The 23,630-nt window shown below is 34.6% G+C and overlaps 1 protein-coding gene across 1 annotated transcript in view; it reads left to right on the forward strand.

Moving 5' to 3' along the window:
- IL7 (interleukin 7) overlaps positions 1-22,382 on the forward strand; it is a gene marked incomplete at both ends in the record, with an annotated part of 42,405 nt that extends 20,023 nt beyond the window's left edge. Inside the window, 4 exon segments of the mRNA XM_084230549.1 lie at positions 15,861-15,941; positions 16,915-17,043; positions 19,885-19,938; positions 22,278-22,382. Coding sequence (XP_084086675.1) covers positions 15,861-15,941; positions 16,915-17,043; positions 19,885-19,938; positions 22,278-22,382 — 369 coding nt within the window.
- Between the last annotated feature and the right edge of the window lie 1,248 nt (positions 22,383-23,630).

Raw genomic sequence — 23,630 nt, forward strand, 5'->3', positions numbered from 1 at the left:
CTTCAGAATTATCTTTTGATAGATGCCTATTATTTTATAGGAGTGACTTACTCATTCCTAGCCATGATTAAGTCAGTGTATTTATCTTTGAGAACAATAGTGATTCTAATACTCACAATTTTTTGTTTGGTTTTTGGGTTTTTTGCGTAGAACTGTGGTGTAAACTAGAGGCATGGGGGCGGGGGAGGTGAGAGGGTTCACCAGAGACAGAGTGGAGAGCAGAACAGGCAGATTTACTGAAATACACTAGTAAGGGGAGCTACGGGCAAGACAGGAGAGGCCTGCTGTGCTTTAGGGGATTAGCTCCTTGGCTGGAGATCAAACTCAGGCCTTGGCGGTAGTAGCACTAGACTTAACCCCCAGGCCACCAGGGAGGACCTAATACTCACATGCTTTAATAACTGTTTTATGAGAATTACTATATTGGTAACTTTTTTGATCCCAGATTTATGTCATAATGAAGTTTAGCAATATTTTAAGTTCTGTCTAAACTGGTTTCTGTACATATGCATTTAAAAGTGAATCTCAGTCAGATAATCAGTCAAGATGCTGTAGCTCTATTAATGGTGATTATTTATGCAGTTCATAATTCAGTGATCTACACAGGTGTTGCAGGCTTTGATGTTAGAAATTAAATTATAGAATAAAGGACTTCTGTGCACCAAAAAGACTACAGATATATTTAACCTGAGCGTGAGCAGTATATAATGAAGCTATTTATGTCATGATCCTGTGGATCCTGTGTGAATATCCAACTTTTAATCAGCTACTTGCTAGCTCTGTGATGTTTGATAAATTAATCTTTTCCTACTTTATTTTTCATAATTCTAAAATGCAATTAAAATAAATACCCACACCTCATAGAGTTATGATAAGGATTAAATGGATTAATATATGTAAATCTCCTGAAAAGTGCTTAGAACTAAGTTACCATTCAACAAGTGATGGCTCTTATGCTATTATTCATGTTAGAATTACTGTGTCTGCAACAATGCCTTTTAAATTTCCTATTTCGCATCCTTAAGAACAGAAGCAAATAAAAAGCTACAATATTTTTACATAACTACAAATTGCTTGATTTATGAGATTGGAATTCTATTAAAATATGAATATTAGGGCCTCCCCGGTGGCGCAGCGGTTGAGCGCTGGGTTGCGAAGCTGCCCGCGGCCTCTGCAGCGCCGGTTTGATTCCCGGCTGCTCCCCGGCCACCAGAGGAGGGTCCCACATGGTGCGCAGACCTCTCCTGCCGCCCGCTGCTCCCCTCAGCAGTGTACTTCGGTCCTTCTGCCTGCTCTACTCCCTGCTCTGGCTCTGGTGAATTCTCTCACCCTCCCGCGCTTCTGACTGTACCCAGTGCTTCTATAAATAATAAATAAATAAATCTTAAAAAAAAAATAAAGTGGGCTTTCTAAAAAAAATATATATATATATGAATATAAGATGATTTTGCATTTATATAAATTAGAAATATGTTGACAACCATAGCTTGCAAATGCTTATTTATCCATGAGTATTTACTTTTCTCAAATAAACTCTATGCAGAACTCCAATAAGGCTGTAAGGCCTAACTATTCTGAGTCACCTTGTGGCTACCTTGTGGACTTTCAAGATTACACAGGACACGGTGTGTCAAAACTACTGTTCAAGTTTAACATCAGATTCTACAGTCGAGGAACCTCAAGGAGACGCTACTACATCATGTCACAGTACTATAGCAAGATTACTGGTCTGGAAATGAAAATGAACCAGCTTTGGGCCTCCCCGGTGGCGCAGCGGTTGAGCGCTGGGTTGCGAAGCTGCCCTCAGCCTCTGCAGCGCCTGTTCGATCCCCGGCTGCTCCCCGGCCACCGGAGGAGGGTCCCGCATGGCGTGCAGACCTCTCCTGCCACCCGCTGCTCCCCTTAGCAGTGCACTTCGGTCCTTCTGCCTGCTCTGCTCCCCGCTCTGGCTCTGGTGAATTCTCTCACCCTCCCGCGCTTCTGACTGTGCCCAGTGCTTGTATAAATAAATAAATAAATCTTAAAAAAAAAAAAAAGAAGAAAAGAACCAGCTTTGCCACTTTGGCTTTGAGACTTTAGATAAGTTAATTATTGTAGAGTCTCACTTTTCTAATTCATAGTTAGAATTTTGGCTTGTATAATCTCTGAGGTCCATGACTTTTGAAAAATTACTGAATACCAACAGTGGAAATATCAGGACACAGTTATCCACATATCTGCTTGTGGCTTTTGTCAGTGTTCTTTCCACTGCACTGATGTAGGATTATAATCTATTTAGAAGAAACACAGAGTGGAAACCCTTGATACAATTTTTATATTTATCTCATAATAACATTTCTACATACCCAGAGTAGGAAATGCATAATTTTGTGATCTATGACACTGTACCAAGAATAGGAGATACAGGTTTCAATAATTGTGCAGTGTTTGACATAAACAATGATATTTAGGAAAACCTGCCAATTTTGAATCATACAAGTCCTGGTACACCATTTCTCATTCCCAAACTTACACAACCACACATTAACACAATGAACAAAACAGCACGTTATTTATCTAACACCACGTATACATCGGTAGTGTTAAAAAGACAACCCATGAATAGAAAAAAACAAACATATAGGCCTGCAGAAATATACAGACAACTAATGCATATACAAATTTACTAAAGTTAAAGAATGGGTTTAGCAACTAAGATATATTTGTTACAGTTTTGTGATAGTCCTCTTTGTTTTATAGTCATAATACCATGTTTCTAATAAAGTTTATGTTTGATTTTTCTTAAATTGAGCCTCATTAAAAAATAGAGGTATTTTCATATGTTGAAACTCATAATCACATTTTTTTTCTCACTCTTAATAAACAAAAACCTTTTGGGTGTTATTTTAAAACACAAGTTTGAGAATATAGTCATTTTCAATGTTATATTGACTGATAGTCTTTGTTTTTATTCCTAGCATGTTCTCAACAGTGGATTACCATTAATTTCTAAAAGACTTTGTATTTCTGGTATTTTATGAGCGGTGGAAACAAGCAATAGAAAATATGCTCTTTTATGAGTGTAAGTTAAATAAGAAAGTGACAATAAATTTCATTGGGATTGCTTTAGTTGAGCTACTTTTAGTCATAGGAAGGACTGGGGAATTAACGTATGCACACTTTGGCAGCCAGAGAACTTTGATTAATTTAACAATAGTTCTTTACTTCACCTTAGAATTTCAGCATAAAATTTAGAAGGAAACACCTTTTAGCTACTAACAGTATATTAACTCTTGCCTGTGTCTGTAATGCCTGAGCATAATTAATACATATATTCATTGTCATAACAAAGTATGCTGAAACCAAAAAAATTCAGCTATTCTTTTTCCCCCTTTGTTAACCTAACCAAGCTGGGCAGCAGAGGAAGGCATGGCAGGGAATATAATTTTATGTTCTTAGCCTTTGCAAAGAATTAGTATCTGTTATTTTCTCAAAATCTGTACATTGAGCATGAATATTTTGAAGAGATCTTCAAAATATTAGGCAGGAAAACAGTGCTACAAATATCTCACTTTGGGATAGAAAATGTAGAATATGATTATCTGTTTGGAATTGATTAATTTATGTCTTGTTTCAATGACTATTCCAAGCTAAAGAATGTCTGTTTACCTAATCTGATATTTCCAATTTGGAGTCAGTTCCTTGATTCAGCTGAATTTATTCCAGTGAGACAGAATTCTTATAATCCCAGATACTTCTGCTTTTATTTCTCCTCACCCTGTATTTCTCCTATAATTTATTCCATAGGCCATCTAATTTGCTTCCCCAGGCAAAGTAGATAAGTGTTACATGAGTAGTACACTATGAATACTTCCCAACATGTGTTTATTTTCATAAAGCAGAGTTGAAATCATACCATACCCCTGCTCAATGGCTTTCCATAGCTTACTCATTGTCTATGAAACCAGGACTAATACCTTATTTGGGCATTTGGGTAGCATAATCTTCTCCCAGTTTGCATTTCTTATCTAGTTACTACTCTTTATTACCCATTATACTACCAAAATTTTACATATCAAAATTTTTACATACTAAAATGACTGAACAAATGAAAATAGGCACAAGGAAGTGATAATATGAATGTAGACCTGACAAATAGCATCAATTATTTTAAACTTTGAAATTAAGACTAGTTATATGATATGGATTATATGAGAGATTCATCTGAAATGCATTTTATAAGAGATACATCTGATACATTACAGCATTTTTTTTTCAAAAATCCTAATATAAAATGTATAAACTGATCAATAAAAAGAAAACAGCCTAAGAGAGTGGTTAAGAAAAGGGGGGCCTCCCTACTACAGCCTGAGTTCAATCCCCGGCCAGGGAGCTAACCCACATAGCACAGCAGACCTCTCCTGTCTCACCTGGTGCTCCCCTCAGCAGAGTATTTCAGTGAATCTGCCTGTTCTACTCCCCACTCTGTTTTGGGAGATTCCTCTCACCCCTTGCACCTCTGGCCTACACTCCAGTTCTTCTACGCAAAAATAAATAAAATCTTTTAAAAAAGAGTGGATAAGAAAAGGCTATTTATAGAAAAGAAAATGCAAATTGTTAACACAAAATTATACTAATCTTCTAGTAGTGATGGAAATGCAAATTTAACCTATAATGAGACACAAGTTTTCATATATTAAGATTGGAAAAATGTTAAAGGTTGACATCTGGTGCTAGCAAGAATGTGACAAAATGGGTTCCTTTATTTGCTGGTGGAAATGTGAATCATGTAAAGAATGAAAATGTCATTTTCTGCAGCAAATCTCAATTTTGGGAACCATTTACAGAAATGCAGACATTAATTTAAAAGGACATCACACACATGCACACATTTATTGAACACTTTTAACCCTGATAACTTCCCTTGCTCTGAAGTTTGCATATTCTAATTTCAACATAGCTACTCTTTGCTTTCTTTTATTAGTGTTAGCATGGTATTACTTTACTTTAATCTACATGTCTTTATATTTAAAGTAGGTACCTTTGAGACAGTATATAGTTGGGTCTGGTTTTTAATCCATTCTGATAATCTTTGTTTTTTTATTAGTGTATTTAGACCACTGACATTTTAAATGATTTTTATATAATTGATTAATATACCGTATTGTTTTCTATATTTTGTGATTATTCTTTGTATTTCTGTCTTCCATGATTATTTCTTTTTTCACCTTTTGTAGCTTTGATATTTTATATGACTCCATTTTCTTACCTAAGCATAGAATTATACTTCTTAGTTTTAGAAATTGTTGCATTAGAGTTTGCTGGAATTACTTATAGTAATTCAAATAAATTTCAAGTAATTTCAAATAAAACTACACAATTTCACTAATAGTACAAGTACCTTAAAATAATATCTTTAGGCCACCTTTCTGTCCTTTATATCACTGCTTTCTTTCATTTCATATATATGTTATATATATTTAAATACTTTGTTGCTATTATTTTGAACAAACTGTTAGATCAATTAAGAATAAGAAAATAATTTTTTATTTTATCTATATTTATTCATTCTCTGATACACTTCCTTTATGCAGATCTGTTTCTGGCCTATATCATTTTCTTCTCTCTGAATAACTTTTTGAAAACATTCCTTTTGAGGCACATCTGCAGGCAACAAATTATTCAGTTTTTGTCTGAGGACATTTTTATTTCTTCTTCCTTTTTGAAGGAAAATTTATCAGGATACAGAATTTGAAGTTGGTGGATTTTTTTCTCTCAAAATTTTATATATTTCACTCTCTTCCTCTTTGCATCATTTCAGAGAAGTTGGGTGTGATTTTCTTATCTTTGTTCCATTATAAATAAGATTGTTCCTCTCCCCACTTGGCTTTTTTCAAAATTTTTTCTTTATTTTTGACAATGGAAAATTTGAATATGAATTTGGGTATGGTATTGAGGCATTTATCCTTGGAGATCTGTGAGCTTCCTCGACCTGTGATTTGGTGTCTGGCGTTAATTTAAGAGACATTCTCAGTCATTATTGTTCATGTGTTTCTTCTTTCTTTTCTCTTTTCTCCTTCTGATATTTCCATTATACATATTTTACATATCTGTTAGTTGTTAACAGTTCTTGGATATTCCATTCTGCCTTCTTGTATTTTAATTTTTTTAAAGATTTATTTATTTATGCATACAAGAACTGGGGTACAGGCCAGAGGTGCAGGGGTAAGAGGATTCACCAGAGACAGAGTGGGGAACAGAACGGACAGACTGACTGAAATACACTGAGGGGATCAGCAGGCAACACAGGAGAGGTCTGCTGTGACATGTAAACAGCTCTCTGGCTAGGCGGGGATTGAACTCAAGCTGCAGAGTCTGTGAACAGCTTCCTAGTGCTGTGCTTAACCCCTTGTGCCAGGAGGGAGGCCCAATTTTAATTTTTTTCTATATGGTTTAGAAGTTTCTTTTGTCATATTCTCAAGTTCAGAGACTATTTCCTTACTATGTCTAGTCTAATTTGGTTTTATCTATCGCATTTTATGTTCTTTATTAGAATTTCCATCTTTCTGCTTATATTATCCATTGTTCTGACATGCCATCAACTTTGTCCATTAAAATCCTTAGCAAATCTGTCTCTGCCATATCTGACTCTTTCTGATGTTTTCTTTGTCTCCTCAAATTGTGTTTCTTATCTTTTAATATGCCTTGAAGTTTTAGGTTTTTGTTAAAAGGTAGACATGATATACTGGATAAAAGGAACTGTGGTAAATGGACTTGTAGTAGTGTAGTAGTGAGATTGGAGGGAAGAGAATATTTTATAATCCTATGATTAGGTCTCAGTAGTTTGATGAGTCTGTGTTCCTAGAATGTACATTTTACCAGTGCTTTTCATTGTGCATCTACCCTAAATGACACAAGATGGCTACAAGGGCCTGGAAGAGGGCATTTCTGTTACCCCAGAGAAGTTATTATCTAGTAAAACCCCAGCAGGTTAAGTTCTGGTTGACTAGTTTCTATTGAGGACAAACCTTGTTCAGAAGGAAATAATGCTCTGGCTATTTAAAATGATACCTATTACTCTCTCTCTCTGCCAGAATCATGAGGTAATTTTCTTACATATTCACTGTGAGAATCTCAGACCTCCTGGAGAAAAGTTTCAGAAACTGGAACTCCCTGATGACAGGGTCCTCTGGGAGTTCGTTGTTATTTTTAAGATTTATTTTATTTATTTATGCATAGAAGAAATGCGGTGTAGGCCAGAGGTGGGGGAGGTGAAAGTATTCACAATAGACAGAGTAGGAAGCAGAACAGGCAGATTTACTGAAATACACTGCTGAGGGGAGCAGCAGGCCAGACAGGAGAGGTCTGCTGCGCCATATGTGGGTTAGCTCCCTGGCCAGAGATCAAACTCAAGCTGCAGTGGTGTTAGTGCTGAGACTTAACCCTTATGCCCCCAGAGAGGCTCCCTCACCCCTTGGAGTTTTAATTCCCATCCAATACTTGTAAATTACCATTCAGGTTTTCGTAACCCAGCACTGATTCCCATGAAGGGAAAACATAATGTCCAGTACCCACAGCAAACCAAACACTGTCAACTAGTAGCCTAATACACTTATATATTTGCTCTCACTATCTGAATTGCATATCTGCTCCTATAAAAAGAAGTGATTATTTGTATCTGTTTGTCTTTCCAATTTCTGGGATAGTAGTTTGCCCTATGACCTCACTTCTCTGATGGATATAAGAGTTGCTGGTTTTGTCAGTTCGTTCAGCTTTTTCCTTGTTGTTAAGATGGAATTGGTGACTATTAAGCTCCTTAAATTCCAGACTGGAAACTGAAAGTCCTCCAAGCAATTCTGCTTTCATAGTAATATTTTTTTGGCTTACATAGTATTTAAGTGATATAAGAATATCTATGTATAACTTAGTGTTAAGGAATTAACTTAGTAAATATGCAATTCAGATAATGAGAGCAAATATGTAAGTGTATTAGGCTACTGGTTGACAGTGTTTGTTTTGCTTTGGGTACTGGTAATTATGTTTTTACAAAAGGAATAGAAAGTGTTAATCAACTATCAAAATATTTAAATAGAAGATTCAGAGTCAGAGGCACCCAGTTAAGCTCTTCCCGAATTCTTAACTGAAAGAACCTGCAGAATGATAAATGTCTGTCATTTTAAACTACTAAACTTTGTGGTGAAGTTACTATGCATAAATGATAATGAACACAGGCTATTTTCAGAGGCTTACTCTCCTCATATTGAAAGACCAGAGGTCAAGGGACCAGACATAATTATGCAGGTATACTCAAGCCTTCCTCTTGTTTAGTCTGCTAATATCCACTCCCCAAAGCAGTCTTTTTTTTTTATTTTTATTTATTTTTTTAATTTTTTTTTAATTTTTTAAATAATAAATTTTATTTTTATATTCCCCCATACAATTGCAAACGCCCCATTCTGACCCCAATCCCTCCCCTCCAGCCCCCCAACCCCCAAAAGTGTCTCTGGTTCATAGTTTTTTGTTGATTTTGATTTTCACTTTCTTATATTCATTTTCCCGGTCCCTTATTTAAGTTTTCTAGAGTCCTGCTATGAGTGAGACCATCCGGTATTTTTCTTTTTCTTTTTGGCTTATTTCGCTGAGCATGATCCCTTCCAACGCCATCCATGTTGCTGCAAATTGCATGTGTTTATCTTTTTTGAATGGTGTATATGTACCACATCTTCTTGATCCAGTCATCTATTTTTGGGCATTTGGGCTGTTTCCAAAGCTTAGCTATTGTAAATAGTGCTGCTATAAACATAGGGGTGCAGGTGCTCTTTGGAATTGATGTTTCTGTGTCCTTTGGGTAAATACCTAGGAGTGGAATTGCTGGATCATATGGAAGCTCTATGTTTAGTAGGTCCAGAAATCTCCACACAGCTCTCCATAGTGGTTGGACCAGTTTGCACTCCCACCAACAGTGCAGAAGATTTCCTTTTTCTCCACACCCTCACCAACATTAGTTGTTGCTAGTTTTTTTAATATGTGCCATTCTCACTGGTGTGAGATGGTATCTCATGGTAGTTTTGATTTGCATTTCCCTGATTACAAGTGATGTTGAACATTTTTTCATATGTCTGTTGGCCATTTGCATTTCCTCTTCAGAGAAGTTTCTTTTTAGCTCTTCTGCCCATTTTTTGACTGGATTATTTTCTTTGTTGTTGCTGAGTCTCATCAGCTCTTTGCAGATTTTTGTGATAAGTCCTTTATAATTAGTGTTGGGTACAAAAATGTTCTCCCAGTTGGTGGGGTTTCTCTTTGTTTTTGTTATTGTCTCTTTTGCTGTGCAGAAGCTCTTTAATTTGATGTAGTCCCAGCTGTTTATCTTTGCCTTCACTATCACTGCTTTGGGTGATGTGTCTGTAAAGATGTCTTTGATGTGCAAATCACGTAGTGTTTCGCCTATATTTCCTTCTATGTATTTTATGGTTTCAAGTCTTATGTCTAGTTCTTTAATCCATTTTGAGTTGATTTTTGTGTATGGTGTGAGGTAGTGGTCAAGCTTCATTCTTTTGCATGTAGCGACCCAGTTTTCCCAGCACCATTTATTGAACAAACTTTCTTTGCTCCAATGCATAGTCTTTGCTCCTTTGTCAAAGATTAGTTGACCATAAATCTGTGGGTTTATTTCTGGATTTTCTATTCGATTCCATTGGTCTATATGTCTGTTCTTGTTCCAATACCATGCAGTTTTGATGATTATGGCTTTGTAGTATAGTTTGAAGTCTGGGAGTGTGATGCCTCCATTTCCTTCTTTTTTTTTCAGTAGAGCTTTGGCAATTCGGGGTTTTTTGTGATTCCATATGAATTTCATCAATAATTGTTCTATTTCTTTGAAGAATGACATTGAAATTTTGATTGGAATGGAATTGAATCTGTATATTGCTTTTGGTAGGATGGCCATTTTAATAATGTTTATTCTTCCAATCCATGAGCAGGGGATGTCTTTCCATTTCTTTGTGTCTTCTTCTATTTCTTTTAACAGTGTTTATAGTTTTCTTGGTATAGGTCCTTTACTTCTTTTGTTAGATTTATTCCCAAATATTTGATTTTTTTTGTTTCGATAATAAAAGGGATGGTTTTTTTGATTTCTTCTTCTTCAGATTTATTGTTTGTGTATAGGAAGGCTACTGACTTTTGTGTGTTGATTTTGTATCCTGCCACTTTACTGAATTGATTGATGAGTTGAATTAGTTTTTCTGTGGAGATTTTGGGGTTCTCTATGTATATTATCATATCATCTGCAAATAGTGATAGTTTGACTTCTTCTTTTCCTATTTGGATTCCTTGGATGTCTTTCTCTTCTCTTATTGCTCTGGCTAGGACTTCCAGTATTATATTGAAAAGCAGTGGTGAGAGTGGACATCCTTGTCTTGTTCCAGATCTTAATGGAATTGCTTTCAGCTTTTCACCATTGAAAATGATACTGGCTGTTGGCTTGTCATAGATGACCTTTATGATGTTGAGGTATGTTCCTTGTATCCCAAGAATTTCAAGGGCTTTTATTAGCAGAAAGCTCCCCCAGAAGCCAGAGATGCCTCCTGGAGGAGCCAGAGGGGAGCGGAGAATTTCACCCAAGATGCCAGCCAGTCCGAGCAACACAGTGTCCCAATGCATACGACAAATTAGAAAACAGACAGTAGGGAGTAGAAGAACCACACGCAACCTAACAACTCTTCAGGAAAGAAGCACACCACAAAAAGAAAACCACTCCCCAGATTGCAACGACAGCAACTTGGAAGAACTTCTGAGCCTTCCAGAAAGAGAATTTAAAATTGCCATGATTAAAAAAGTGATAGAAGTCATAAAGGAAAACAATGATCAGAAGAAGGAAATTGAGTCCCTAAAGAGGGAAAACAATGGTCAGAAGAATGAAATTGAGTCCTTAAAGAGGGAAGTAAAAGAAATGCAGGAAATCAAAGAATTAATGGAGGAACTAAAGAATTCTGGGAAAAGCAATGAAAGCAGAATAGATGAAATGGAAGAATGAATAAGTACTCTTGAAGACACAGAAATAAAAAGAACCAAAACAGAAAAGGAAAGAGAAGTACGAAGGAAAAAGAATGAAGAAAGACTTCGGGAACTATCTGGCTCCATGAGGAAAGGAAATATAAGAGTTATAGGAATTCCAGAAGGAGAGGAGAGAGATGTAGGAACAGAGAAAATATTCCAGGATATAATAATTGAAGAGAACTTCCCAAATGCGAAGAAGGAGCTGCAAATTGATATACAAGAAGCAAGAAGAACACCAAACTTCCACGACGAAAGGAAAAACACAGCAAGACACATAATAGTAAAGCTCCCAAGAATCCAGGACAAGGAAAAAATAATGAAGCTGACAAGAGGGAAGAAACAGATAACATTCAAAGGAAAACCAATCAGGCTGACATCAGACTTCTCTGAAGAAACACTACGGGCAAGGCGAGAGTGGAGGGACATAGTCAACAGACTCCAAGAAAACAGATGCCAACCAAGAATACTCTATCCCGCAAAGCTCTCTTTCCTCCATGAAGAAAGAATATGGACCTTCCCAGACAAAGAGAAACTCCGGAATTTCGTTACGACTAAACCCCCACTCCAAAAAATACTACAAGGAATCCTAAAGCCAGAACCTCAGAGGGACGAATAACAACGAAAGAAGACCAAAAAAAAAAAAAAAGTTATTAAAAGAATAAATAAATAAAATCAAAGGAAAGACAAACACAATGGCAAATACAGATGCTAACATATCAATATTAACTCTAAATGTAAACAGTCTTTTTTTTTTAAGGTTTATTTATTTATGCATACAAGACCTGGGATACAGACCAGAGGTGTGTGTGTGGGGGAGAGGATTCACCAGAGGCAGAGTGGGGAACAGATCAGGCAGACTGACTGAAATACACTGCTGAGGGGAGCAGTGGGCAAGTCAGGAGAGGTCTGCTGAGCCATGTGGGTCACCTCCCCAGCCGGGGATCGAACTTGAGTTGCAGTGGCTGCAGATAGCTTCACAGTGCCACATCTTAACCCCTTGCACCACCAGGGAGGCCCCAAAGCAGAGTTTTGATGAATCTCAACATCAATGGACAGAAAAATACTGCTCTGAGTAAGCTAAATAATTGCCACCCAAAGACATCAGGTTCTAATCTCTGGGAATTTATAATGAAAAGTGGGTCTTTGGCACATGTGATTAAATTAAGGATTTTGATGTGGGAAGATTATTCTGTATTATCAATATGGACTCCACATGCCATAACAAGTGTCCTTAAAAGAGAAAAGCAGAAAATGACTTGACACACACATAGAGAAGGTGATGAAGATGAGAACAGACTGGACTGGTGTGGCCACAAGCCAAGAAACACCAAAGAATACAGGCAGCCACCAAAAGATGGAAGAGACAAAAAGTAATTCTCTAGAGTCTCCTGCTGACATCCTTTGTATGGATTTCTTGCCTCTAGAACTTTGAGAATATAAACCTATGTTGTTTTGAACAATTAAGTTTTTGGTAATCTGTCACAGCAATCCTAGGAAATGAATGCATTCTGTCTTGAGATAGGAGAAGAAATTGAAACTGACTGAGCAACAATCTAATCTACCTTATCATTCCTTCCAAAAAATAACCAGAAAATCAAAGGAAAACATGCATTGATTCTACCATAAAACAAATATATGATTAAAAACATTCACTAGCAAATTGGTACATGTAACAAAAGTGAAAAATACAGATTAATGCAGTAGAAAATATCAAAAATTTTCTTTTTAAAACTAAGAACCCAAAGTAGAAAGCTAAATATAATGTCAGAGAAGTGATAACAGAAAAAAAAAAAAAAGATGATCCCTTTAAATATAGGGTAATAAAAGAATAAAATAAAAGCCAAAAATGAGTACATTAGAACAGACATGTTGAAGAAATAATGGCGAAAACCACACAAAATGAATATTTTTAAATCAAAGAAAATATGTAAAACAAAAAGTGATATAAAAATCCACTGTATTACCAAATGGCCAACAGGCATATGAAAAAATGTTCAACATCACTTGTCATCAGGGAAATGCAAATCAAAACTACCATGAGATACCATCTTACACCAGTGAGAATGGCACATATTAAAAAAGCTAGCAACAACAAATGTTGGCGAGGGTGTGGAGAAAAAGGAACTCTTCTGCACTGTTGGTGGGAGTGCAGTCTGGTCCAACCACTGTGGAAAGCTGTATGGAGATTTCTGGACCTACTAAACATAGAGCTTCCATATGATCCAGCAATTCCACTCCTAGGTATTTACCCAAAGGACACAGAAACATCAATTCCAAAGAACACCTGCACCCCTATGTTTATAGCAGCACTGTTTACAATAGCTAAGCTTTGGAAACAACCCAAATGCCCAAAAATAGATGACTGGATCAAGAAGATGTGGTACATATATACCATGGAATATTACTCAGCATTCAAAAAAGATAAACACATGCAATTTGCAGCAACATGGATGGCGCTGGAAGGGATCATGCTCAGCGAAATAAGCCAAAAAGAAAAAGAAAAATACCGGATGGTCTCACTCATAGCAGGAATCTAGAAAACTTAAATAAGGGACCAGGAAAATGAATAACTATAAGAAAGTGAAAATCAAAATCAACAAAAATCTATGAACCAGAGACACTTTTAGGGGGGCGGGGGTGGGAGGGGAGGGATTGGGGTCAGAATGGGGGGGCTGCAATTGTATGGGGAATATAACAATAAAATTTATAAAAAAAAAATCCACTGTATTACAATTAGTATTTCTGAAGAGGAGTGTTAAAAATGCAATAGAAAAAAATCTATTGGTAATCTATTGGTAATCTATTGGTAAATTAATTCTACTGGTAAATTATGAGAAAAAAATACATGCTGAAATGAAAGAAGATGTAACTCTATAAAGTGAAAGGACTTTGTATATTTTCAAAACAAATTATTTAACATCATGTTTTGTACTGGAAAAAGCTGCATGATTCTCAATATTTATAATAAAATGGAGACATCTTCAAACATGTCAATATACCTGTAAGAAACTGTTTGATAAAAATAATTCTATTTGTCAAATTGAGAGATGAATCCCTAATATTCTTTCCAACTATGTGATTCTGTAAATCATAATCTGATCCATCCCTAGGGCTGGAATGAAAACAGTTTCAAAAAATGTGATTGGCATTCATGTACTTCTATGTTAAATATATCTATAAAATGCACTGAAGTCAAGTCAGTATTAATGGTGACTTCTACAGGAGTTAAACTTTTAAGTGTATAGTAATATCTTTGTGTACTGTGTCAAGCATTTGAACAAACAAATCAACTGACATAACATCTTCTTTGTACCAAAGAATACACCATTCAAATATTCACATGTCACACAATGGTTAGAATGCTCCAAGAAATGGGTACTAATTCTGTGACATACTTTCATGAAATATTTTTGGTAAATTGGAAATTATCATGAGATAAACTGCATATTTGTCCATCTTTTTTTTGGGGGGGCAGGACAAAAATGAAATGCTTTTTGTTTTATCAAAGAAAAAAATATATATACTTCATTGTCCTTCTTGGGATTAAATGGAAGTTAGCAAGACAATTATGGAATAGGCAAATATTATTTCTCCATCTGCTTTTCAGCAATGAATATAATGGCAACATTAGGTAGTTATGAAAATAATTTGTGATATTTGTTATATGATGGAGGTACTTGGCTACACAAATCTTCGATTTACAAAGATCAGAAGTGATATAAATTTGTCCAAGGGATATAATATCTACCCCCTTGATATTAAATGACATGAGAAACTGGGACTCTGTTTTCTTATCTTTCTTTTCCCATAGGGCTTGGCAGAGGACCTTGCACATTGGCCCATAGTAAGTGCTGAATGGTTAAATGAATGTTTTCAGACACTAATTCCTTCAGGTAAACAGTATATGCATTTAGGTCAGGATAAACCCTGAGATTTTATGTTTTTCACAGGTGACAAACACTTTCCTCAAGGGCAGATGAAGATTAGAAACACATGACTAAATCCTATCATTACTCTGTCCCTTATCCCCATTCTTTGTTGACATCATATAGTCTAAAATTCTTGAAGTCCTTCTAGAACCTCTGATAGCATGGAATTGCTTATTCGTTAGACAGAAATAGAATGACCTTGTGCATTAGAGAATCTGAATCCTTGAGAACTTCTTCCTAACAGGTCAACTAAATGAAGTAATCCCCACCTGAATCGTTGAAAATGAACAGAATTCCATAGAAATGAAAAATAAGCATTTTCCTGCCTGACCTTCCATTCTTACATTTTGATACACACACTTTCAATCCCATTGTTTCTCAGCAAAATAGTGCCTCAAACATCCAGACAAATAAATTGTTAAAGAAGCTGTAGAATGAAAAATTTGAACTTTAGTCTGTCAAAAGGCTTTCCCTCATTCTAGTATATTCCCTTTGTCGCTATGTGTTTGTGGCAGAAAATTGGACGAAATAACCTCTTAAAAATGCATCTCATCTTCATGATTTCAAAATGTATAATGCCTTGTCTATAGAACTTCTAAAATAGGTACTTTTTATTTTCTCAAATAAGCCAGATTCTGTCAAGGATTTCTAGGTTTAAATCATGGAGTCTCAGAGAGAAAGGGACTCTAAATATGTAAGGATTTGTGTATATACTTGTTTATACTTCAAGCACAGCAAACTTTTTTTCATGCCTAGCCAGCTGAGCCAGGTTAAAGTTATTTTTCTTAAAATGCACATACAAATACCAAGTATTATAATAATATTGTTATTTTTGTAATTACTACATATTAGAAAAGTCCCCAGTTTAACCATATTATTTTATATTGTTTATTACAGGACAGCATGCTAGAAATTGATAGCAATTGCCTGAATAATGATTCTAACTTTTTTAAAAAACATTCATGTGATGATAATAAGGTAATGATAATTGTTTGGAGTTTATATGTCATTTGAGCTTGATTTCATAGAAGTGTATATTTGTATCTGTTAGATAATTATATTGATTATATTGCTAACCTACTGTTTTAGTTCTAGCTAGACAATTCCCAATGATCTATTAATTTACACTATGGTCTTCTTTTATACTTTCATTTTACAAATAGCCCTAGGTTTGATAGTCTATTTTAGCATTTTATTTTTTACCTTGAAACTATTAATATAACTGCTGAATTCAAAGATCACATATCTATTATTTTTGAAATTCTTATGTAGGAAAAATGCTTGTTAGAGTGATTGCTTGCTCGCACATAAACGTAAGTTATGGACATAACTGAGTTGTAGGTACTTTGAAAGTTTTTTTTTCACTGTTTGCTTATCTTCAAATCACTACCACTTCTAATTGGTGCACTTTACAAAACAGTAGATTACAGAGTTAACCTCATGGCATCTTATAGTATATCCACATAAATTTTTTACATTTTTTAATTTAAATTGTTGAAAAACATGTGAATATAGCCTTTCACTTGCACATTGTCAGTTATTCATCCATGGCTTAAAAAATACAAAAATAATAATAAATCAAATTACACATACCTTTCATTACTGTTGATTCCAGAAGTCCTTTCCTTTGGTTATCTTGTTTAAAATTGAATAAGCTTGTCATGTGTTCACCCATAAGTGATAAGATCGTGCATATGTACCAGAGAAAAGCTATTTTAAAAGTCAGATAATCATTAAACCATGTTCTAGGCACTTGGTGCTTTCACCTAGGAACTAAATGGGTGCAATCTAGTTACTTGTTAGTCATGTGATTAACTGGAACAGAAAGCTGGGGTGGAGGTGGGGCATTATTTAGCAATGCAGCTCTGACTTTAGACTTCTTAATAAGAAAGCTTATCATTTCTTACTATTTTATTTGAACCATAGCTCTTCTGACTTTTTCCTGTAATAGGAAGCTACGTTTCTAAATCGTGCTGCTCGGAAGTTGAAGCAATTGCCTAAAATAAATGACGACGAGGATTTCCAAGTCCATTTATCAAGAGTTTCACAAGGCACATTAAAACTGTTGAACTGCACCAAGGTATGCTGAGGACCGTTTACTGTTTTTCTTTTGTTTTGTTTCACTTACATTTCCCTCCTTCCTCCTATACTTCCTCCCTCCTTCCTTTTCACTGTATTTTTAATCGAACAGTTTACAAAAGTGAAATGATTCAGAGGTAAGCTGAGGAATGCTTCCTTTGTTTTCATTTTTGTTTCATTTACATGTCTTCCCTCCCGCCCTTCCATTGTATATTGTTATTGAGATAAAGTTGTTTTACGATACTGTGTATGCTTCAGAGTTACAGGTTCACACCTCTTCAATTATATGTCACCACACCACTGCCACCCCAAAGCACCCATAATCTTCCACCACAGTCCATTGGGCCCCCTTCCCTTTTTGATCCCCATGCTCACCCCAAACCCTAGAAATCTGACTGCAGAATTGAGGCTATGGGAGAGGGAAGATGGTGGTGGGGAGAGAACTAGTTTGAACAAAAATACAAACTGCTGTCTTATCGTATACTACTGTTCTCTGAGATCATCTCCATTATCATAGACTTCTAAGTTCTTACTGTAATTTAAAGTTGAAATACCTTCACTCACCTCTAGAAGAGTAATGTCTTCTCTTGAAGTGTACCCATTCATGTTTTTGCTAAGGGAAATAAACAGTTTATGAAAAAGAAGTAAAAACAAATGAGTACATATTTCTTTGTGGATAACAGCTTTCAAGGAGTCTATTGTGATAAGGGGGGGAATAAATTTTTATCTCTTTATAATTTATATATGTATTTATAAGAACTCAAGACAATAAAACAGGTAATCAAGTATATTTAACAACTATGTATGTTAAAAGTCGGTGTGCTTGTGTTTATCCTACAGTTAATTTATTTTTTTTAATATTCTTTATACATAAATATAATCTTTATACAGATTTTTTGTCTACTTCTTTGCTAGCTGTTTTTAACTGAAAATAAAGTCTCAACAATAGTTAGACAAAGAGTTTATTAGATAATAAAAGTGTGGATTATGGCCCAGGAAGCAGTTCAACAGATTTACTCTGTGAGAACTGTCACAATAAATGTAAGTCTGAATTTAGTTGATGTAGGTAGGAATCAGTGAATCATTGACATTAAGTATATAATTATTCTTGATAGAAGCGGCTTATAATCTAAATTGTACTGACCTAAAGATATACTGATGTTATAGGAAAGCAATGCAAGATTTAATTTTTTTTTCCCTTGCTAATGCATTCACTGTAGAGATGCAAAGTAGGGTACCCATTGTTAAACCTTTTTTTTTTTTTAAGCTGAAACTGATTTTTATTATTGGACAGCAAATTTCTGCATATGGAATGGAGGCTGTGAAGATAACTTTGCTCTTTTACTTGGTATACCAGGGGTGGGATCCCAGAAAATTTTTCAATGTGTTTACATAATTATGAAATGTAAATAACAAAACAAAATTTGAAAGACATCATTTGAAGACTAGACAACAGTTTCTCCATTGACAAAATGGAGTAAAATCATAATCATAGTATTATAAACATTGTAGGATATTGAAATATCATAAATGTTATAATTTATGTAAAATGGTTAGTTCTAAAATGATTTTTATAAATGCTATTATTAATACTGTTACTGTCCACCTTCAAAGATTTACTGGGTGCCACCTAAAACAAAAATTTTTTTATGCATTTTAAAAGAAACCTTTAACATTTTTATGTTGGAAAAGTGATTTTGTTTTTTAATGCCAATAATTGTCCACAGAGGTAAAATGAAAAGATTATCTTTGAGCCCTGTTGGCCACGATGAAAACAAAGATAATAGAAATTGGACCACATTATTAACCTTACATTATCTATTTGATACAAGTCAGTCTCTTGGGGTCCTGGATTATTTCCATATTTAGATAACTAGTCCTTTATATGACCTTTCTATTTATCACTTTTCTATAATTCTGATCTATCCTGTTCTATGCATTTTTCATAGTCAAGTTCAAGACTCATGAAGATTTCATATTCTAGCCTATCACCTAAAGTATACAAAAGTGATCTTAAAATAATCCTTATTTATAGCTAATGTAGAAAGGCGGATAGTTTTCATGTTACTTATACACATCCAGTTGCTTAGAATTGTTGGAAACACTATGTTGAGTATAAGCCTCAAGTCAGGGCTCAATTGAAAAGATTGCAGAATGACCTCTTGGCTTATGAAGGGGTAAGAGTTATAGGTTTGGTATATACTTTCCATTACTTCTCTCAAGTGTTGTGATTTGTATGGATTTGTATGATTTGTATGGATCATCATGTTCCAAAATAAACTAATTGTAGAGAAAGAAAAAAAAACACTAATCATCGGATCTTGAAATTAAATAAAAATTGTTACAAAATTAGCTAATGTGATAGTCTACCTTTTTCTTGAAATGATAAATCAAGATATTAAAGATAGTCAGCTATACTGAATTTTCTTCAAAAACCAGGCATGCTACTAGCCTTTTACTGTTGTTTGCTTCTGATGAATAAAACTTAACAGAATTTATTTTTAGGATTTTTAAGAGCGTAATGTTAACTCAATTTTCAATGTTGATTTAAAGTCTAGTTTTGTCCTGATTAGAATAGAGTTTCATACTTCATAGTAATTAATACATTGCTGGGCATACCTGCAAAATTTACATATCAGGAATATTCAGAAAACTAACTTCTCTTGTTTCTTTCTTTTCCCTTATATTTGTGCTCTGCCATATTGACAATGGAGAATTTAAAACAGATTCTCAAATATGTTACATGAACTGATAATAATGTGAAAATTAGTGACTACATTAAAGTGACATGCAAAAAAAGAGTAATATTCAATGTTTCAAATATGACTTTTTTTTTTTTAAGGTGAAAGGAAAAAAACTACCTTCGCAGGGTGAAGCCCAATCCACTAAGAATTTGGTGAGAGTAATTGTATAGCTATCTTCTTTATCAGCTTTGTATACAACGAATTACTTAATGTTTTTCTCTTTGTTTTGTTTTTATGTTGGATTTTGAAAATATTCATTACAATGTTAACAAAAGGAGAAAGAAGGTATTACTTAGAAATTGGATCCTTTAAACTGCATTTTTCAATATAAAAAGAAAGCTAAGGAAAATAACAGAACACACATTTTTAAAATAAAAGCAATAAAAATAAAACATCGTTATGTAATAGGGAAAAATATGGACAAATATCATTTATATAGAAAACAAGTATATGAAGAAAGAAGTCCATCTGGCTAGATAGTAAACAAATCCAAAGTGAATCTATTTTCTATCTGTTTACTAGTATAGATACATCCTTTATATAAATATATATATGTATGTATCTTATATCTTGTATCTATTTATATAGCAATTAGATAATATAAATGAATAAGTCAGAATACTTCATTAGGGGCCTCCCTGGTGGCGCAGGGTGTTAAGATGCAGTCTGTGAAGCTATCAGCAGCCACTGCAGCATGAGTTCAATCCCTGGCCAGAGAGCTACCCACATGGCACAGCAGACCCCCACTGCTCCCCTCAGCAATGTATTTCAGTTTATCTGCTGGTTCTGTACCCCACTCTATTTCTGGTGAATCCTCTCACCCCTCACACCTCTGTCCTGCACCCCAGTTCTTATATGCATAAATAAATAAATCTTCAAAAAAAAGAATACTTGATTAGTCTGATTAAGTATTTAAAATGACATATTAACTAGGATGAGACATGGAAAATAATGCATCATGTTATGAGAGTGATTGGTTCCTTCACACTTTTAAGTATTATAAAGATTTATTAATTTATGCATACAAGAACTGGGGTACAGGTCAGAGTTGTGGGGTGGGGGTGAGCAGATACACCAGACAGAGAGGGGAGCAGAACAGGCAGACTGACTGAAATACACTGCTGAGGGGAGCAGCGGGCAAGTCAGGAGAGTTCTGCTGCACCATGTGTGTTGCTCCCTGGCGGTGGACCGAACCTGTGCTGCAGTGGCTGCTGATAACTTCACAGTGTCATGCTTAACCCCGTGTGCCACCAGGAGGACCCATAAGTATTATAATGCTGTTTGGCCAATCAGTGTATGGGAGCATGGATATTCCTTACTGCTCTTAGAGAAGCAGGATGAGTCTCAACATGTGAGGCTCAGTGAACCATTCAGATTCCACCTGAAGTAGAAGAGGTGAAAGTAGAAAGAGGTGAAATACACGAGAAATATAAATACATTGAGCGCTCTGCTGAGAAAATGTAGAAAAGAAATTTAGAAAAGCAAGATAACTTTTATGTTCCCAAGGATTATGAGGTAAATCATGGCTCTTTATTTTTGTCTTTTCGGTACATGCTCAGTCTTGGACTGCCAGGAAATGTCATGAAGTTTTCACTTCTATGTATTTCAAATCTGCTTAGTCAAGTACACTTTGATTTTGACTTTTGAAATATGTCTGAGGCTTTTATTAAAAAAAAGAAATGAGAAATTCTCCTTCAAATTTATCTTTGAAATTTATTGTTTAATCTTTTAAATGTATTATTTAAAGGATATGTGTTATTACTAATACCTGGATAAATGGCAGCTTATCCTCTTTCCAGCTCAGCTTCCTCATATGAAAAAATGAGATGAAATGATCAATTTCATTGAATTTTTAGATAAAAATGGAGTCTGTGCATATTACCAGACCTAGAAAACACCCAATAATTGCTGGTTATCGAAATGAAGAATTGCTCAACTCAGTGATTATTTCACTTTCCAGATTGGAGGGTTTATATACTCCCTTAAATGTCTATTCCATGTGAAGTATCTCTTTCTCCACTTTCTGCGGTAGGCTTTTTAAAGATTCTCATAAGGGCCAGCAAGCTAGTTTATGAGGTGGTATCTTCCATGCTACCAAAATTTGCCAAAATAATCTGAATATTTTCATTGTTCATTATTCCTTTCACAGAAAATACCTTTTTCTATATTATAAACTTCAATTGAGTAATCTAGAAATCTCTTTCCCCCAAAAGTTTAAACAGCATTATAGCCACTGCCACAGTAGTGGAAATGGTAGCCATCTGACAACACTTCAATTAATCCTATATCTTAAACTACAACAACCTTGAATTTTTTATGTCAATTATCACCATTATAGTTAAAAATCATAGTTTAAAAAATATCATGGAAAATTCTTTTTCATTGCACAAATTTTCAATATAACTTATGATGATGGAAATTAAAGATTGAATATTTCAATATGCATCTTTATAAAAATGTGAACTTAATTTTTTTATATATATTTCTTTAGGATGAGAACAGACATTTAAAGGAACAGAATAAACAGAAGTGTTTCCTAAAGATCCTACTACAAAAGATAAAAACTTGTTGGAATAAAATTTTGAGGGAACACTAAAATGCACTGAAAATTATGGAGCAGCAATATTAAACCATGTGAACTTATATCCTCTAGGAATTTATCTGTTCATGCAATTTTGAGGGTAAGAATGGTTCCTACAAGTTACTGAATGCATCCTGATAAAAATGGCTAATAGCAATTGAAAAATCTACAATGTAATCTTGAAAGATGAACATAAAGAATGGAAATGGAATGCTGCAACCAACAAACTGTTTTATTGGTATGTGGACATACATTCATCGGTATTAATTCTGTGCTGATTTTTATAAGAAAATTCCCTTAACATCATTTGCAATAATACTTAAACCTGTTTAAAGTTTTCAGGAAAATACATCAAATCTGTGAAGCATATAAAGGTACAAAGACTAAAAACTAAATTGCTAAGACTAGAAAGCAAATAATTGCTTTATTATCAAAATAATTTTGTGGCCCCACTATTCATCAATGAACTGAGATAAGAATGGAAATTGTCATCTTCTGTGCTGGAATGCTTTTAGAGTTAACAGGGAGATATGGATAATGACTATGAGAACAAGAGTCACATTCTTTCAAGAAGCAACAGCATAAAGGAGTCCAAGATACTTAAGACATATCAAGGGATATAATTAAACCTGATTGTATAACACAGTGCCTCTTAAATGGTATAGCAAATACTTTAAAATGAAGATAAGGAATCATTTCACTAAATAGAAAATCACTTCTTCTAAGGATGCTGAACCATAGTACTGAGTTACTTTTGTCATTTATGTATAATACAACTTGTCTAAATGAGTTTGCAATTTGGGAAGTATATTTTTCAGAGAATAATATATGATGGCTTTTTAATTAATGGAATGTATGTATTTAATATTGACACTATATCTGTATATAAAAATATTTTCATACAGTATTACAAATTGCTTACTTTGGATACTATTTCTCCTTTGATAATAAATGACCTATGTATAAACACTGTCAGATTCACTTAATCAATCCCAACTGGATTTTTCAGACAAACTTTTTAATACTGCATCATTATTTGATTTCTCACTTTCATTGAATGTGTGATTTTTTTTTAATACCTTATTACCAAGAATCTACATAGGACCAGGGCCCCAAGGCTCTCAAAGAGCTGTAACACTACTTTATTTTCTATGTTTAATTTGAGACTTTAAACAAAGAAATTGATTATCTATACCAAACCCAGGTTTAAAAGGTCAGTAAATAGGTTTCACATTATTTATAAAGGGAAATGAAAACATTATT

The sequence above is a fragment of the Talpa europaea genome (genome assembly GCF_964194135.1).
Source record: "Talpa europaea genome assembly, chromosome: 3".
NCBI lineage: Eukaryota > Metazoa > Chordata > Mammalia > Eulipotyphla > Talpidae > Talpa > Talpa europaea.